This window comes from Periplaneta americana, chromosome 1 (assembly GCF_040183065.1).
Source record: "Periplaneta americana isolate PAMFEO1 chromosome 1, P.americana_PAMFEO1_priV1, whole genome shotgun sequence".
NCBI lineage: Eukaryota > Metazoa > Arthropoda > Insecta > Blattodea > Blattidae > Periplaneta > Periplaneta americana.
Genome location: NC_091117.1, coordinates 56,057,522 through 56,075,423, shown reverse-complemented (window position 1 = coordinate 56,075,423; position 17,902 = coordinate 56,057,522). Strand labels below are relative to the sequence as shown.

General features: G+C 36.4%; 1 protein-coding gene across 1 annotated transcript in view; it reads left to right on the top strand.

The window, feature by feature from the left end:
- The window catches only part of LOC138696190 (serine protease inhibitor 42Dd-like), a 38,046-nt gene extending 34,650 nt beyond the window's left edge, over positions 1 to 3,396 (top strand). Inside the window, exons 7-8 of the mRNA XM_069820819.1 lie at positions 1,443 to 1,572; positions 2,027 to 3,396. Coding sequence (XP_069676920.1) covers positions 1,443 to 1,572; positions 2,027 to 2,163 — 267 coding nt within the window. The 3' untranslated portion in view covers positions 2,164 to 3,396. The remainder of the gene's footprint in view (positions 1 to 1,442; positions 1,573 to 2,026) is intronic.
- Positions 3,397 to 17,902: the final 14,506 nt, after the last annotated feature.

Sequence of the window (17,902 nt, the reverse complement as noted above, 5' to 3'; positions counted from 1 at the left end):
CATAATATTGTTTTAATTGTGCAATAAGGTAACAGAAAAAAATAAATCAGATAAAAAATGAAAAAGGAATGAACATATTATACAGCATGAACCAGGTAGTTATTCTTTGAGATATTTCAAATAAAGAAAGTTTAATTCAAATTTGCTCGTTTTTGCTTCCTTTTAGAAATAAAAATTGTTTCATATGAAACATTTCATAGCGTGTTTCGTAAAAGCCATTGATTTAATTTCCAATATGCTCAGTCAATTTATGAGAGCAGTGTATTATGATAATAAATGATTGAAAGAATTTCAGTTTTATTCACTGAATGTGCAGAAATCTGATCCGAACAAATGTTACTTTTCGTTCTGAAAAGGAATTTTAAAATGTTACATTTGTTCGGTTTAATTTACTGCATATTTGAAAGACAAAACTAAAATCCTTTCAATAATTTATTATCATAAAATACAGGTCTTTTGAATTGACTGAACACATTGGGAATTAAATCAGTAGCTTTCCCAAAACACGCTATGAAATGTTTCATATGAAATTTTTTTTTTCTGGAAAAGGAATCAAAGACGAGCAAAATTATATTATTTTTTTTTTTTGCTTGAAATATATCAAAGAATAATCCCATGAAATTAATGACATTATTTAGTAGTAGTATTTATTTATTTAACCTGGTAGAGATAAGGCCGTCAGGCCTTCTCTGCCCCTCCCTCTACGGTCCATTCTGTATATAGCCAAACTTAACTGAACCTTTCCTTAGTTCGAGTTAGTTCATTGTCCGTCTCTAGGCAGAACTTGCAATAGTGAAGGTTTTCAAAGACTTCTCTTATACCTCCTTCCTTCCAACTTCCCTTTTACTGTGTTTTGTGGACTGTGTTTTTTATGACGACATCTTTGCCGACTACATGACGTAAACTACTATATCTTCACTTTCACATTTTCGAGAGTGTTTGCTACGGATCAAGGTTCAAATTCCGATCTAATCTGAATTTAGGCCTATAACTTGTGTTGTGCAAGCCCTTTGTCCAGGAAACACGGGGTTTCTCCGGGTACACCGATTCCCCGTGACATCCCAGTAATTCTTCTCTATCATCATCATCATCATCATCATCATCATCATCATCATCATCATCATCATCATCATCATCATCATCATCATCATCCATTACGAGTGTAATGTAAACCCATCGCCTGTGGTGGTCTATTCTTCTGGCGCACTAGCGACATCTATGAGGATGCTCCTAGAGTTAAGGCGAATAATTGCAAGTTAAGGGCCTTGCCATTGAAGAGAATAAAAATTAGTGTACTTTGGAGTAAATATGAAGTTATATGTCAACAAAACCAAAGACCATTTGCACAAATGCTATGAGAAACCAAAATGATTTAATGAACAGTTTATTATCTGATTCATACTTAGTGACATTATTAAAACCATAATACTTTAATTTTCCAGATGGAACTAGAAAATATTTTTACGGATTCTGCGAATTTGTCTGGCATTTGCGCAAGCTCGATCAAAGTAACAGGCGCTCGTCAAACGGCACAGATTGAAGTGGATGAACACGGAGTTGAAACTTCTGGTGGTAAGTGATCTTCAAGGATAAAGAAATAACCATTTACTACATTCAAAGTTCCCCTATTTAGTAGATCCCATAAGTACTACCTTTAAATTTCGAATATTTATTCACATGAAGATAAGTTCCCCCTATTGGCAAATTAACACAATTTAATTTTGTCCTGGGCGATAAAAAGTCAGTGAAAGTTAAATACCTTTCATTCAGGGTCAAGGTTAACTTCAATGTCATAAATTTGCGACTAGAGACAAAAAATTTACTCTTATTTAAAAAAAAAAAACAATGTATTTTCATCTCTCTTGGATATCGACTACCTTCCTACGTACTTGAACCCTAGATCATAAATACATATATGATCTAGGCTTAAACTCAAGAATCGCAAATAACATAGAAATTATAAATAGAATTTTGAATCCACTAATAAATAATAATTGCTTTTCTTTTACTTCCTTTACATTTACAGGAACACCGATTCCTTCTGATCCCGTTGGTACGACCGGTGATATTCTAGAAATCAATGCAGATCACCCGTTCATCTTCTTCATCGTGGATAATACTAACAAGGTTCCTCTCCTCAGTGGCTGGGTTGGACAACCGTAATTTCAACATAATATAAAATACAACATAATTGGAATTTCATGACAATTCTAGCTAGGGTTCTAAGACGAATTTGTAACATTCAACATGCTGTAGAGTATTCCCTCATTTTGTAAAAAAATACTGGTTACTGTAAACTACTAAGGTTGTTGGGTAATTAAGTGGCTTAAAGAAACTGTCGCCTTCAATTTTATATACAGGCACAGTAATATTTTTAATTGTAATGACAATTATTACTCCTATTTTTTCATGTACAATGCATATTTCATTATTAAACAGTTCACTGCAATTGTTACAGTAATTATATTATTATAATGTAATGTTTTAATAGTACATTATGCAACGAGCCTATAATGAAGGTAATTAAGAAGCGAGTATGGATATTTATGAAACGACTTTTTATGCTCGACCATATTTCTAACTTGATATTATTAATTTTCTTTGTATCTGACCTTTACCAATGTCCCGTATGTTGTGAGATGTGCGCAGACGCGAAAGTATTGATTTTTTCCGAGGAACAGATGTCCACAATGACCTTGCTAGGCCATAAGAACCTACAGAGATAACATTGAAATTAAATTAGACATTGAAAAACGAGATGACAAATTGAATTTATTTGAATATTATTTACAATTAACGCTAATTATTATAGTAACAGAACATAACCTTCTGCGACAGTATTGGATTTCCAGCCTCCGTGACTTTTCGCTAATTCTCTTTCGATTGCATATCCGAGAATAATCGACACTTGCGGTTTTATAACGGTAGAAAGCTGACCTGTCATTGGCTGAACAGTTGTAACCTGAGTCGTCATTGGCTGAAAGATCTGACCTTTAATGAGTAGGTGTACTTTAATGACATTTATTAAAAGTCTGCTGCCAGGTGTATAATTACTACATTTCGGCATGGTCGAGCATAAACTACAATTTGTGATACCCCGCGCCCTCGAATAAGCCGCACACCCTACTTTTGAAAGAAAGAAAGAAAGAAAGAAAGAAAGAAAGAAAGAAAGAAAGAAAGAAAGAAAGAAAGAAAAAGTAGTCCACCACAAATTGAGAACAATTAAACATAAATACAGTTCAGTTAACAATAGGCCTAATAAATAAATTATTTTTATCCTGGACCAGACGCATTTACTCTTTCTATGCTCATTCTAAGCATATCAATTATCTTGCCTAATCGGCAGTTTACACGATATCCTGTAACATTAACAGCATACGGCATGACTTTTATGTTCCTCCGCATCATAATTTCAAGTTTTTCGCTGCAAGTCATAGACGGAGAGAGAACCGTTTCCTTTGGGGGACATCATTTACCTCCTTCCCCCCCTCCCCCGTTATAGCTTGACCGTGGTACAGTATATCGGAATATGAACATTTAATAAAGATATTTTCGAAGGCATGTTTCTTGAAGTGTTACATCCACATCCGCGATGTTTCGGACCGAGTTGTATAGGGCTTGAACTGTAGGTCTACTACAGATTCTTCGGACGACGGGAAAAGGCACATAAGTAAAAAAGGTCGACTTTTCTGTTGTACCTAATCACATGAGTAAAGTATTTGTTCTAATTTTTGAAATGATAAAATTTCTTGTGTGTTAAATTGAAAAGGGTCTTCCTTTAACCAACATACATGAATTTCATTGTTAGTCTATATTTATAATAATAATAATAATAATAATAATAATAATAATAATAATAATAATAATAATAATAATAATAGTAATAATAATAATGGTTTATTTTAACTGGCAGAGTTAAGGCCATTCGGCCTTCTCTTCCACAAAACCAGTATGACAGAAAATTACTACAATGCTATGAATATAACATAATTAATACAATACAATACTACAATACAATATAATACATAATTAATATAATAGACCCTACAATGACAATTCTTTTCATCTTCACAACACCAATAAAATAATTATGTAATAATAATAATAATAATAATAATAATAGTAACAATAATAATAACAATGATAGTCATACCTAAATTAAATTAAATTATTAAACTCGATCACAATTATAACTTCAATTTGACTGCGCCCGTAAGAAATCGTTTAGCCTTTTCTTGAAAGTGGTTATTGTCTGGCAGCCCCTAATCTTCTGAGGTAGAGAATTCCATTCACGGGGGACTGAGACAGTAAGAGAGGATGAATAGTGGGATGTTCTATGGGCAGGAGTTGCTAGGATTTGGCTCTTCTGTGACCTGGTGTATAGATTGTGATTGGAGGATAAGTAGTTAAACCGGGAACGAAGATAATTTGGAGTAGAAGTGTGGAGAACTCGAAACAGAAGAGAGAGTGAATGAAGTGTTCTACGGTTACTAAGTTGCAGCCAGGATAAAGATTTTAACGAGGGTGTAATGTGGTCAAATTTGTGAGCATTGCTGATGAATCTGACACTCATATTCTGCACACGCTGCAGCTTGTTCGAAAGGTCAGTTGTCAAGTCTGTAAGTATTACGCTGCAATACGTAGTCAAACAGTGGTAGTACGAGAGTTTGCACTAAAGTCAGTTTTAATTCTGGCGGGAGGAAGTTTCTGAAAGGGTTAAGAGAATGCATGGTCTATTCAGTTAGGAGTAAATTAAAGAAAAATGTCTCTCCTGAAAAATTATTTTTTTTGACTTATGTGCCTTTTCCCGCCGATCAAAAAATTATAATAGCGTATAACTTAAAACAATCTCCCTCTTTTTCTCTGTCGTATAGAAACACATGTATACATCAATAAAATACGTAACAGTGCTAACAGAAACTTTTTTATATAAAGTTTACCTTCTTGAAGATATCATAATTATGAAATACAAACTCGAATTATTTTATTTAATCTCGTCTTTAAGTTTACACATTATACCGGGGTCACTTTTCTTTTTTCTGCATTGTTGTGCAGTGTGAAATTTTCGCAGACACCTTTCAAGCTTCTTTCATACCAAACCCAATCAAGAATAAAGAATTCAACGAAGAAATAGAACATTTTCCGAATAATTATCCTTCAGCACCATTGCCCGTAAACTTCACCTCGCCAAATGAGATCCACTCAATAATTCAGAAACTTCCAACAAAGAAATCTCCTAGATACGATCTCATCCCAAACTTTGTATTGAAGTATCTTATTCGTAAAGCTCTAGCAAACTTAGCTTCATTATTCAATGCTCTACTTCGTCTGGAACATTTCCCTGATACTTGGAAACATTCAGTAATAATTGTAATTCATCAACCTGGACAACCTGCTTCAAATCCAACAAGTTACCGTCCCATAAGTCTTTTGTCAACTATATCCAAAATCTTTGAAAAGGTTTTGCTGAAACGCTTGGATACGTGTCTACTTCAAGCATCCATCCTACTTCCACATCAGTTTGGCTTTCGTCGAAATCATTCTACCAATCATCAAGTGCTTCGTATCACTGAACAAATTGCACAGGGCTTTGAAAAGAAAGAACGGACTGCAGTCGCATTTCTTGACTTTACTCAAGCATTTGATCGAGTTTGGCATAAAGGTCTTCGGTACAAATTACACAAGACCGGCGTTCCAGACTACCTATGCAACATAATGACTAGTTTCTTGTCAAATCGCACATTCTCAGTCAGAGTGAGTTGTACTCACTCCTCTGTTAGACCCATTAGTGCTGGCGTTCCACAAGGCTCTATCTTAGGTCCAATATTATTCAATGTATATACTTCGGACATTCCTGCAACACCAACTGCACAAATTGCTATGTATGCAGACGATACAGCTATTTATGCAACCCATCGCAACATTAAAATAGCCTCAAATCACCTTCAGGAACCCTTAAACATCATATGCCCTTGGCTTGAAAATTGGCGCATCGGATTGAACTACAATAAATATTTACTTTGCGTCGTCCTGCTAATCCTCCATGTATAAATCTTTCAACCAACGTGATACTGTGGAAACCAAAGGATGAAGTTGTAAAATATCTTGGAGTGCACTTAGATCGCCGTCTATCATGGAAACATCACATCAACAACAAACTTAAATTGGCCTACTCAAGACTCACTAAATTATATCCGCTCTTCAACAAGAAATCATCTCTAAAGCTACAAAATTGCATGCTACATTACACATCTCTATTACTACCTCTACTGCTTAAGCCTGTCCTGTCTGGGGAGGAGCTGCAATGAGCGAAATTAAACATATCCAATCATTTCAAAATAAAGTCCTACGAATTTCACTCAATTCTCCTTGGTTTGTCCGTAACAGCCAACTACACAGAGAAACCGGTATTGACACAATCCAACAGTTTATTCATTCACAAGCTAAGAAGTTCTATAACAACCTAGAAAATGTTCCAGGCGCCGTCCACTACTCTCTCGGAAGGAAGTCCACATTTCCCACCAGAATCAAGAGTCGACTTCCAATGGACCTCACATTTATAATCAAAATTTATCATCACACCAACCTATGTAAATAATTATTTATTAACAATTATTTTTGTTCATTGAGGAGCCCAATCTAGGCTGCCCTCAATTCAGTGTCATGTATTGTATTTATATTTTATTTAGAAATGATCTGTATAGCGCTAAATGAGCTGATCGATCAATAAATTATTTAAAAAAAAAATATATATATATATGTTATGTTTTTATTTAACGACGCTCGCAACTGCAGTGGTTATATCAGCGTCGCCGGATGTGCCAGAATTTCGTCCCGCAGGAGTTCTTTTACATGCCAGTAAATCTACTGACATGAGCCTGTCGCATTTAAGCACACTTAAATGCCATCGACCTGGCCCGGGATCGAACCCGCAACCTCGGGCATAGAAGGCCAGCGCTATACCAACTCGCCAACCAGGTCGACTTATATATATATTCTCCAAGTGGCGGCCCGAACGCCTGCAGACTTGTACAGGCTGTTACAAAAGAAACATTACAGTGCTTCCATTCCACAACTGAGCTATAGAAAATCTTATACATTCAGACATTTAAAATAAATATTATAGTCCAGACACATGGTTTGACAACATTAATTCATCAATTTAAGAACAGAAACTTAATCATAAACAGAAGCAAAAAAGATCTTTTGAATTTAATATTTTCTAACGTTAGTAGAAAAAAAAATCAGACAAGTTTGGGGGAGGGGTCAGTGCTCCCCCATGCTCCCCCCCCCCATAACTCCGCCTATGCTGCAAGTGAAGAATCGCAAACTCATACTTTTAGTGAGACTCATTTTCAGAATTGAAAAGATAACACCACACTTGAACTTCATTCTGACATTGCTAATTCAAACACCATTTAAGGATGTTAACAATTAAAATATTCTCGCGGGAAGATAACGGCATGTGCTACTACCTTAGGAGTTACACTTTTTGAAAATCGGCAATGTTGCCAACTTCATTTCGAATAAACCGCGCACCCGTATTTTTTACTGGTATATTTTAAAAAAAAAAAGTACGCGGGGTATTCTAAAAATACGGTAATTAATTTCTATCATTATTTGATTGCGTTTGGCAGGCAACTAACTTCCTATTGTAACACAATCGTATTTCGTGATATGCAGGGATAGGAAACGCAAAGAGGCATGTATAAGGATCAATGATTCAGCTGCTGCTACGGCAACTTTGTCAATGACTCACATGTCGAAATGTTTGTATCGTGTAGCTGAATCTGCTAATCCTTCCCAATATCTGTCACCGCGGTAACCTTATAAAGAATGTAAAAAAAAAAAAAAACAGTTGATGAGATCAGAGGCAAACAAATGAAGGACCTCTTCTTCACCAGTAGGGGCTAGACACCTACTAATGTACTTAGGTTCAAATGGCTCATTGTGCGCCCCATAAAGTAGAAAACAACGTAGGAGACAGCAGTGGGTGACCAGCTTCAGGATGCTACTGAGTTTCATTTCCTAAATCAATATCATCAGTAGGCAACATGTGTTTCTTGAGGTATCGCTGCCTGATATGGCTTCAGCTTGGACAATACAGCAAAATATGAGGTGATAACTAAAAATATATGCCACATTTTCTGTACGTTGAGATCTCTGTGAGGCCTTTAGAACATAGGCGCCGACTTTGGAGGGCAAGGTACTTTCTATTTTTTCTCTCTGTCTTTTATGAAAAGGTTTACACTGCAGCCTGAGGCTTATTATGCTTACCACTTCTGTCCTGTAAATGATTGTACACAGTACGATTATTTAGTCCTGACAGTCGCCTGAGATGTGCGCGTGGGACAGGCGATTCCATTTAATTACGCCAATGGGTGTTTGGGTTATTCACTCGCTTGCCTTTACTGACCGGTCGCCCTATCTCTACTCCGGAACTCTCCCCACTCCTCCTATTACTTACCCTCTTTCGCGTCGCTGAACTGTCAGGACTAAATAATCGGTCTGTACCTAACGACGATATTATACAAGTATAGCACAACGCACCGTGAACTTAACCGGTGCTATGGTATAATGATATGTGAATTAATGATGACGAAATTAGTCCGAGATCCAACGCCGATAGTTACCCAGCAATTCTGCTTCACTTGGTTGAGGGAAAACCCTGGAAAAAACCCAAACAGTAAATTTTCCCAACCAGGATTTGAACCCGGTCCCGCTCGTTTCACAGTCAGACGCGCTAACAATTAATCCACAGCGGTGGACAAGCCACTTTTTGCCTCCTCAACTTATAAAACCAGGGACGAAATAGTTATTTACCTTACAAAGATTGTAAATGAGATTTTACAGATAAGTTGACATGTTTAACGTCGAAGCGTAGCCGAGGCCGGAATTTCGAAACGAATTCCTAAAACACTTTCAATTCTTGTAACGTAAAATATTTTATTTAATATTATGTAGAATTTCATTATTTTTAATAAATGAATATTAACAAGTACGTACTGAACAACCGGTACAAAAGGACACATCTAAAATATGCTCAGAATGAACTGGCCCATATGTATTGTTGAAGTTAGCGAAGGAACTACGTTCATTACGGGGTTGTCCATGCAGGAACAGTTGATAGACGGAAAATCATGGAGGGAGATTTGGATGGACATTTTTAAGTTCGAAAAGAAGTATATCAGATAAATGTAACGAAGCGATGGGAAGCAATATTTCATCGATTTGTGTAATGGGTAACGTTTACTGCACAATATATATATATATATATATATATATATATATATATATATATATATAGTGCAGTAAACGTTACCCATATATATATATATATATGGTGTAGAGTAAGCTTAAATATACTAATTTCTGTATTATTCTAAAATACAATTCTAAATATTGTAGTATAAAATGTTAAATATTCAATATCAACCTTAATTTTGTTCTAATTCATTATGTCACATTTGTTTGTTAATAATAATGTTTACGTTATTGGCAAGATGCCCAATGGCCTGAATTGTACCAAATTTTGAAGTGCGATAAAATAATTTGAAAGTGAATAAGGATGCTTTGTCTGTGTAATTTCTGTTGAGCATCTTCATTTGTTTAGTATGAAATAAAAGAGTCGTACTTAATTTCTTGTGGCAATAGTTTCCAAGGTTACTGTGGATTCTTCAACCAGCCTGAATTCTATTCTGTGGGCTCTTAGCATCAAGGCCATCAAAGAAAATGTAGATGTTCATGCCTTAGCATGATCTATTTAGATACCGGTATTTCTAAAACAACAAACACTTCAGCTTCGAAAGCAATAGTACAGGGTTGTTTCCGATCTCTGGAAATGATTTTTGAATTACGTCATTTGCGTCAGAAGTCATACTATAGCCGAACTGTGGTGAGAGGTGACAGAGCAGTAGTGAGTGATTTCATAGTCAGAGTGCACGGTGTCTCACGGCTGCAATGCCCAAGAAAACCTTGCCTTTATGGGAGTGGTACATTACGAAACTTTCCGATGCCCAGTACAGTTATGTGAAAATCATAGAAGCCTGCAAAAAACGTAGTTTCGCTATTTCCAAGAAAGGCATCTTCTGTGTACTTAATAAGACTGGCAAAGCTTGAATGAGATTAATTTCAGAGAGGAGAAAGCAAGCAAATCTAACCCTCGTCCAAGCCGCACAAACCCAGAAGATGATACAAATTAATCCCATCCGAGCTTTACCAGTCTTATCAGGTACATAGAAGATGCCTTTCTTGGAAATAACGAAACCATGTTTTTTGCAGCTTCTATTATTTTCACTTAACTATCCTACTTGGCACTGGAAAGTTCCGCAATGTACCCTTCCCAAAAAGACTCGATTTTTTTGGGCATTGCTGTTGTGAGACACCGTGCACTCTATGAAATCACTCACTAATGGTCTGTCACCTCTCACTACAGATCAGCTGTCGTGTGACTCCTGACGCATATGACTTAATTCAAAAATTGTTTCCAGAGATCGGAATCAACCCTTTATACTGACCGAGAGGAACAGCAATAATTATTATAATCTTTGTTTTTACATCATAAATCTATGCACCAGTATTACTGTTACTTCTATAGCCATCTGTGAATCATACCAGACTACCAGGTGAGAACTGGTTAAGGTAACATTCCTCCCATTATAATGAGAAGGAATCATGCTGTCCTGTATCATACCAACAGAGAAGTGCAGACGGCTGTCACTCACTGGTTCCGATTCCAGGCGGCAGACTTCTACGACACATTGGTGCAAAAGTTGATCCCACGGTATGACAAATGTCTCAATTCCGGTGGAGAATATGTTGAAAAATAGCTCAGCAATTGCTGTATCTAGAATAACTCTTCTCGGGTTCTCAGCCAGGTGAGAAGAAGAAGAAGATGGCAGAGCTAGCTATGAAAGCTTGGAAGAAAATCTCCAACTCACCTGGCTGAGAACCCGAGAAGAGTTATTCTACATCAAACGCCGGGAAAGCCTCAAGTCATAAATTGCTGTATCTGTTCCAATGAATCTTTCCATGAAGATGTTCAAGTTAACGTAGGGAAGGTTTTGTATACATATATATGAATAAATATGGGAAATGCCTGTTATTATTCGGTTGAAAAGCTCTTATCATCCAGTCTGCTGTCAAAAAACTGAAAGTTAGAATTTATAAAACAGTTATATTACCGGTTGTTCTGTATGGTTGTGAAACTTGGACTCTCACTTTGAGAGAGGAACAGAGATTAAGGGTGTTTGAGAATAAGGTGCTTAGGAAAATATTTGGGGCTAAGAGGGATGAAGTTACAGGAGAATGGAGAAAGTTACACAACACAGAACTGCACGCATTGTATTCTTCACCTGACGTAATTAGGAACATTAAATCCAGACGTCTGAGATGGGCAGGGCATGTAGCACGTATGGGTGAATCCAGAAATGCATATAGTGTTTTAATTGGGAGGCCGGAGGGAAAAAGACCTCTAGGGAGGCCGAGACGTAGATGGGAAGATAATATTAATATGGATTTGAGGGAGGTGGGATATGATGATAGAGAATGGATTAATCTTGCTCAGGATAGGGACCAATGGCGGGCTTATGTGAGGGCGGCAATGAACCTCCGGGTTCCTTAAAAGCCAGTAAGTAAGTAAGTATATATGTAAAATTAATTATAGAAAAAATGTAATTTGTATTCATTATATAACTTTTGATTGGCATTTATCTAGTTTTCCAAAAACCTTGATTTTTTGAAGATAAGAAATTTGATTATGTGACTAAAATTATTCAGTGGCTTACAAGTTATTTCAAAGATATCATGGAATAGAGAAACATATCCTAATTGTATATTTATAGCCCACAACATAAACTGTGTGTAAAATAAAAGTCGTTTTCTGAGAAAAGTGGTTTTGTTCATCTATCGAGTTTAGCAAAAACGCTCCTCAATTTGTAGCCTTTGAGGACAGAAGATACAAAAAGACGTCAAATACTGCGTAGTATTTCTTTCATATGTCTGGCTATGTGTGGAACAACCAGCCTAGGTGAAAAAGAACTCTCACGTATGAGATACCTCAAAAACAAAGCATTATCATGAATAACTAATTCACATCTGCAGGACTGTTTACTTGTAACTACAAGCGACTTCTCCTTGGACATCACTGAAATTCTAAGTAATATTCATGAGCAAAGAAATCATAATTCTTGTAAGTGCTTTAAAAATGTATTTATTTTACTTGTATTTATATACTCATATAGGTCTATTAAACCTATTCGACTGCATGGTACTCGCTCACTTAGTATTACACGTGGGGGGTTCTCACAATCTTCAAACGTTGAGAACCCCTGATATAGGTGAATGACGAAACTCAAGTACCTCCTTTAGTAAGAAATATGTATTTTGTACTTTACTCTATATGACTTATAATGGACTCTAATAATACGAAGGCCACCGGCCACCTGCAGATCCTGGATTGCTCTCGGGCGTGGATTCGACTCCCGCTTGGGCTGATTACCTGGTTACTTTTTTCCGAGGTTTTCCTCAGCAGTACGGCGAATTTCAGATAATCTATTGCGAATCCTCGGCCTCATCTCGCAAATACTATATCTTTATCACCAATACCAACGACGATAAATAACAGCGTAGTTGATACAGCGTCGTTAAATAGTAAAACTAAAAGAAATCTAATAAGAACACGTAACAATAGGCAGACAAGCATGCAGAGACATTTATTGCCATAAAACACTGTATGTACAGTCACTGTCAAAATGAAGAGGAAATTCATACATATTTGTTACAGTTGATAGTGTTAGCATAATAGCTGCATATAATGGAAGCATATAACGGTGCAGATTTTATCAGTTTATTTCTTGGATAAAGTAAAATAAAGCTTATAGTTTAATAGTTTAAATTGCATGTCCAAAATAATATATAGACAAGGTCAGTTACTGTAAATTACAAAGAGATTGTACAATCGAAAAATTAGTCAAGATTATAAAACGGATTTAAAATTAACCAACTAGAGGTTTAAAATTTGAGAACAGCTCTGCTTAAATTAAAAATATGGGCTGGAAATTTATTTCAAACCTTCAATGACATTTGACAAAAGTTTTTTTGGAATTTAGCAATTCTACATGTTATGATATTAAAATAATTTCCTTGTCTTGTGTCATAGGAATGAATATCATTTCTTAATGTTAAAGTTGGAAGATTATCTTTAACATACAAAAATTACTCTAGAATATATAAATTAATTACAGCCATGATTTTGTTTCACAAATAATGATTTACAATGTTCATTAAAAGCTGCATTTGATATAATTCTTATGGCCCTTTTCTGAAGCAATAGCACCCTATTTATAAAAGCACTGTTGCCCCATAACAGTATTCCATAGGTAAGAGTATTATGAAAGTAAGCAAAATAAGCATCACGAATTTAATTCTCATGTACAACAGTTTTTAATCTCTTAAGGAGAAACAAAGTTCTTGACAAAAGTTTTTTCGGGATTTAGCAAGTCTATATGTTATGATATTGTGCTATGTTAGTCGCAAATGAATAATTTTCTCAGAAAAAAAAAAATTCGCTAAATGTTAACGCTATTTTACTCGACTTGGTTTTTACTCTTATCATTAGAGCAAATGATAAAACATGATTTGTTCCTTCACACCTTTTAAATAAAATGGACGGTTTTCTTGCAAATTAAATAAAGAGATTAGCGCGTATCGTTATTTTCTGCCATTAGAAAGTTTGGCAAACTTACTGCGGTGTCTAAGGGACGGAAGCTGCTATTCAAATCAAGTGTGTTATCGCAGATGAGCTGGCAATGCGCAGTTGCCAAACTACGCAGATTTTCTGTCTAATTTTCTACTTAGGCCCTAACGATGTACTTAACTACAAAAATCATAATAGGTTTTTATTTAACAAAAAGCATATCAGGTTTTTATTTAACAAACGCAGTCGGCCTCGGTAGTGTAGTTGGTATAGTTCTATGTTCGAAGTTGCGGGTTCGATCCCGGCCCAGGTCGATGGCATTTAAGTGTGTTTAAATGCGACAGGTTCATGTCAGTAGATTTAATGGCATGTAAAAGAACTTCTGCGGGATAAAATTCAGGCACACCGGCGACGCTGACATAACCTCTGCAGTTGCCGAGCGTTGTTAAATATAACCTATTTTTTTTAACAAAACGCATAATAGGTTTTTATTTAAACTGGAATCACGTGTTGCGCAATCACCCTATAACGTGCAGATGTCACTTACATCTAACAGCCCCGTGAGGTGTTGATGTATTTGGTCTTTCCTGCCTTTTTCCTGCGCCCATACAACGTTCTGCCTACTTACAGCGCCATATTTTCACATAGTGGCAAGATTTGGAACTAATGTTTTGGCATAATTCGCAAGTGCATTGCTTCATTAGCATACCTACGAGGTTTCACAATTCTACGATCATTACAGTCCGTGCTGTGCCACGCTGAACACCGTCAGTTTAATTATAACCACTTGGTATATCTGTGAGGTACGGTAGACCACCACTAGAAGTATGATACGAATTAAATGGCTAGAGAGGAATACGTGGTGTGACAGATTGTTGATCCGGCTTAGTCCGGAAGCACGACTGGGATGCAACTCATTCCATGACGGGTGCACAAATAGGCAACTTGAATTCAAATGTTTAGATAAGCTGCATGCTCCATCCGATAAGCAATTCTATACTTCTCTGCCCCTTCTTTCACTCCTGAAATTTCGTTATTGATAAAATTCACAGCAAACATACAGAAGTCGTTGTTTTGGATCAAGACGAAAACCTGAATGAAAGCCTAGTTTTTCTGGAATTCTGTACCGGCTTGATTCTATGCTGACTTCGAACAGGAAAGAAATAGAAGGTTGAGAAACCCTGCCGTACAGTTAATTCTGCACCTTAGACTAGGTGTCCGCACTGAAGCAAAGTGAGAGAAAGAGAGGACCCATCATAAAAAAGAATCTATATACTGTAGATTATAACAAAAAATAATTCATTGTTTTGTTATAGTGAACAATAAATAATAAGCTATCTATTATTATCAATAATTTATTAATCTGAGTACAATTTTTCTCGTTGCCAAACTTTCAGAACGGCTCCGAGGTTCACTCAGCCTCCTATAAAATTGAGTACCGGGTCTTTCCCGGGGGTAAAAGGCGGTCAGAGCGTGGTGCCGACCACACCACCTTATTCTAGTGCCGAGGTCATGGAAAGCATGGGGCTCTACCTCCATGTCCCCCAAGTGCCTTCATGGCATGTTACGGGGATATCTTTTACCTTTACCTTTACAATTTTTATCACGTTATGGTAACAGCAAACCGCTCGGTAGGGTATAATTATGTAGAGCCAGTTCAACCTGCATTTATTGTATTTTTTGCAATTGTTCATCAAACGATTGAATAAACATACGGAATTAGTTAAAGGAACTTTCTTTCGTCCTCGCGCAAGTTACAGTAGTATAGACTTATAAATGCTCCCTTCAGGAATCTTAGAACTAGTAACGGGTGAACCGTATATTGTCTATTATACATTCTTTTTAATACAAATAATGTGCAGCCAAAATTTTTCCTTGAAGCATCCTCATTTTGAAACAAACAAGCCGACTGATATAATTTATCTGCTACGGATGGCTGTGAAAACATAGTGCTTAAGGATCCCTAGCAGTGTTGCCAACACCCAGTGGAAAAAAGTGGCTACAACTGATCTCGAAAATGGCCAGAAGTGGCTAAAGTTTAAATCGCTAAAAACGATAGGCCTAAGTATGTCAGGTGCAAACATACTGAAAAAGTGTACTACAGTATTATATCGTAATAATAACCACAGAGAGAAGGAATTAGAGAAATAGGCGACTCACATAATAGAAATACACATCATCATCTACTCTGCCATCTTCCTCGTCCCTCGTTTCCAAGAATCTTTTAGATCATTCTCCAATGATTATGCCTGTGACATTGGAGCATGTTTACAGTGAAAGGAAGACAATTAATTACAGTATATACACAGAATACGCAAGTGTACGGAGACGACATAACCTCCGCGGTATAGTTTATTCAAGTGTAATGCAAATTGTCGCGTAGTGTGCTCTGCAGTATGGCTCAGAAGGAAAGAAACACGTCTTGGAAACTGGAATATTTAGTTTCACAGTATGATGCACATGTATTTTTCATTCTAAATAACAATCTGTATTGTAAACTTTGCAATGTCAGCATTACGTCTGCTAAAAACAAAGAATATAATGTTCAAAGGCACGTAAGTACAATGAAACGTAAACGGTTGGAAAACAAGGAAATGTGCAGAAGGACCCTATATCAAATTCAACATTTTATGAAGACATGTGTAAGGTATTTATACCTGCCGACATACCATTTAACAAACTCGCAGATACGGCGTTCCCCGAGTTTTTACAGAAATACACTAGAAGAGAAATTCCACATCAGACTACGTTACGGAAGTACTACGTCGAGAAAATTTACAACACATGCATTACTGAGATCTGATGTAAACTAACAAAGCAACACATATGGTGTCAATTGATGAGACGATGGATGCTGATGGACGGCATGTAGTTAATATGATTGTTAGGGGTCTGCATCCGGAAGGCCTTGATGGACCATACCTACTGTCATGTGATGTGATAAATACTATGAACAATTCTACAATATGTGGAGTTTTTCAACATGCAATGCAATCATTATGGCCATCAGTTATAAAGCATGACAAAGTACTTCTGATTGTTACCGATGCAGCATACTATATGTTAAAGGCAGTAACTATGTTGAAAACAACATACAGAAAGATGGTACACATCACTTGTTTCGTTCTGCATGTTACATAACAGCACAGAATATTAGACGCCATTCCCAGAAACCGATAGGCTAGTTTCAAATGTGAAAATTATTTTAAAAACTTCAGCTCGTGTTACTACATTGAGGAATGAGTGTCCTGGAGTGCCTCTTCCGCCTGTTCCTGTTTTAACACGGTGGGGATCCCGGCTGCAAGCATGCAGAAACTTTCATGAGAATTTATCCAGCGTAAAGAAGAGATGTTCGATAAGAATGAAGCAACTTTTATAGGTATGGTTCAATTATCTCATTGTGACCCAAATATTGAACAACAGTGTCATTATATTGTATAAAATTTTGGATTTATTCCTCATCCAATTGAAAATTTAGACAAGAGTGGAGTTAAAATGGTAGAACAAATTTCAGTAATGAATAATATTGTGTCTAAACTAAATAGTATATAAGACGACATAGGCAACAAAGTCTGAAACAAAAATGAAATATGTAGGGTAAACTGTATAGTGATTGACCACTTAAGCTAATGAATAATAAAACAATGAAATAGCGGAAAACAGTGGTAACTTATTGAGAGAATTTTAAAGGCATTGGGTCAAGTGAAGATTCAGAAACAAATCAAAATCAATAAACAAAAGAAAAAATAAAATTTTAATGCAAAGATAAATTAAATAAACACAACACGTCCACTTTTACAGTTATTGACCGTCTACTGCACAGTTATTGGCCACACGCTTATTAGTGATTGACCGTCTACTGCACAGTTATTGAATACTCATTTATTAGTGATTGAATTCACAATTTTCACTTTTTTCTTGTCTGTTTCGTTTCTCTTCTTCTGATCTTTTTCATTAAGAACTATTCGCCACCGGCGTAGCTCTGTCGGCAAAGGTGTTTGCCTGCCGATCCGAAGTTTCGTTCGGGCGCGGGTTCAATTCCAGCTTGGGCTGATTACCTGGTTGGGTTTTTCCGAAGTTTTGCCCAACCGTAAGGCAAATTTCAGGTAATCTATGACGAATCCTCGGCCTCATCTCGCCAAATACCATCTCGCTACCATCAATCCCATCGACGCTAAATAACCTCATAGTTGATACAGTGTCGTT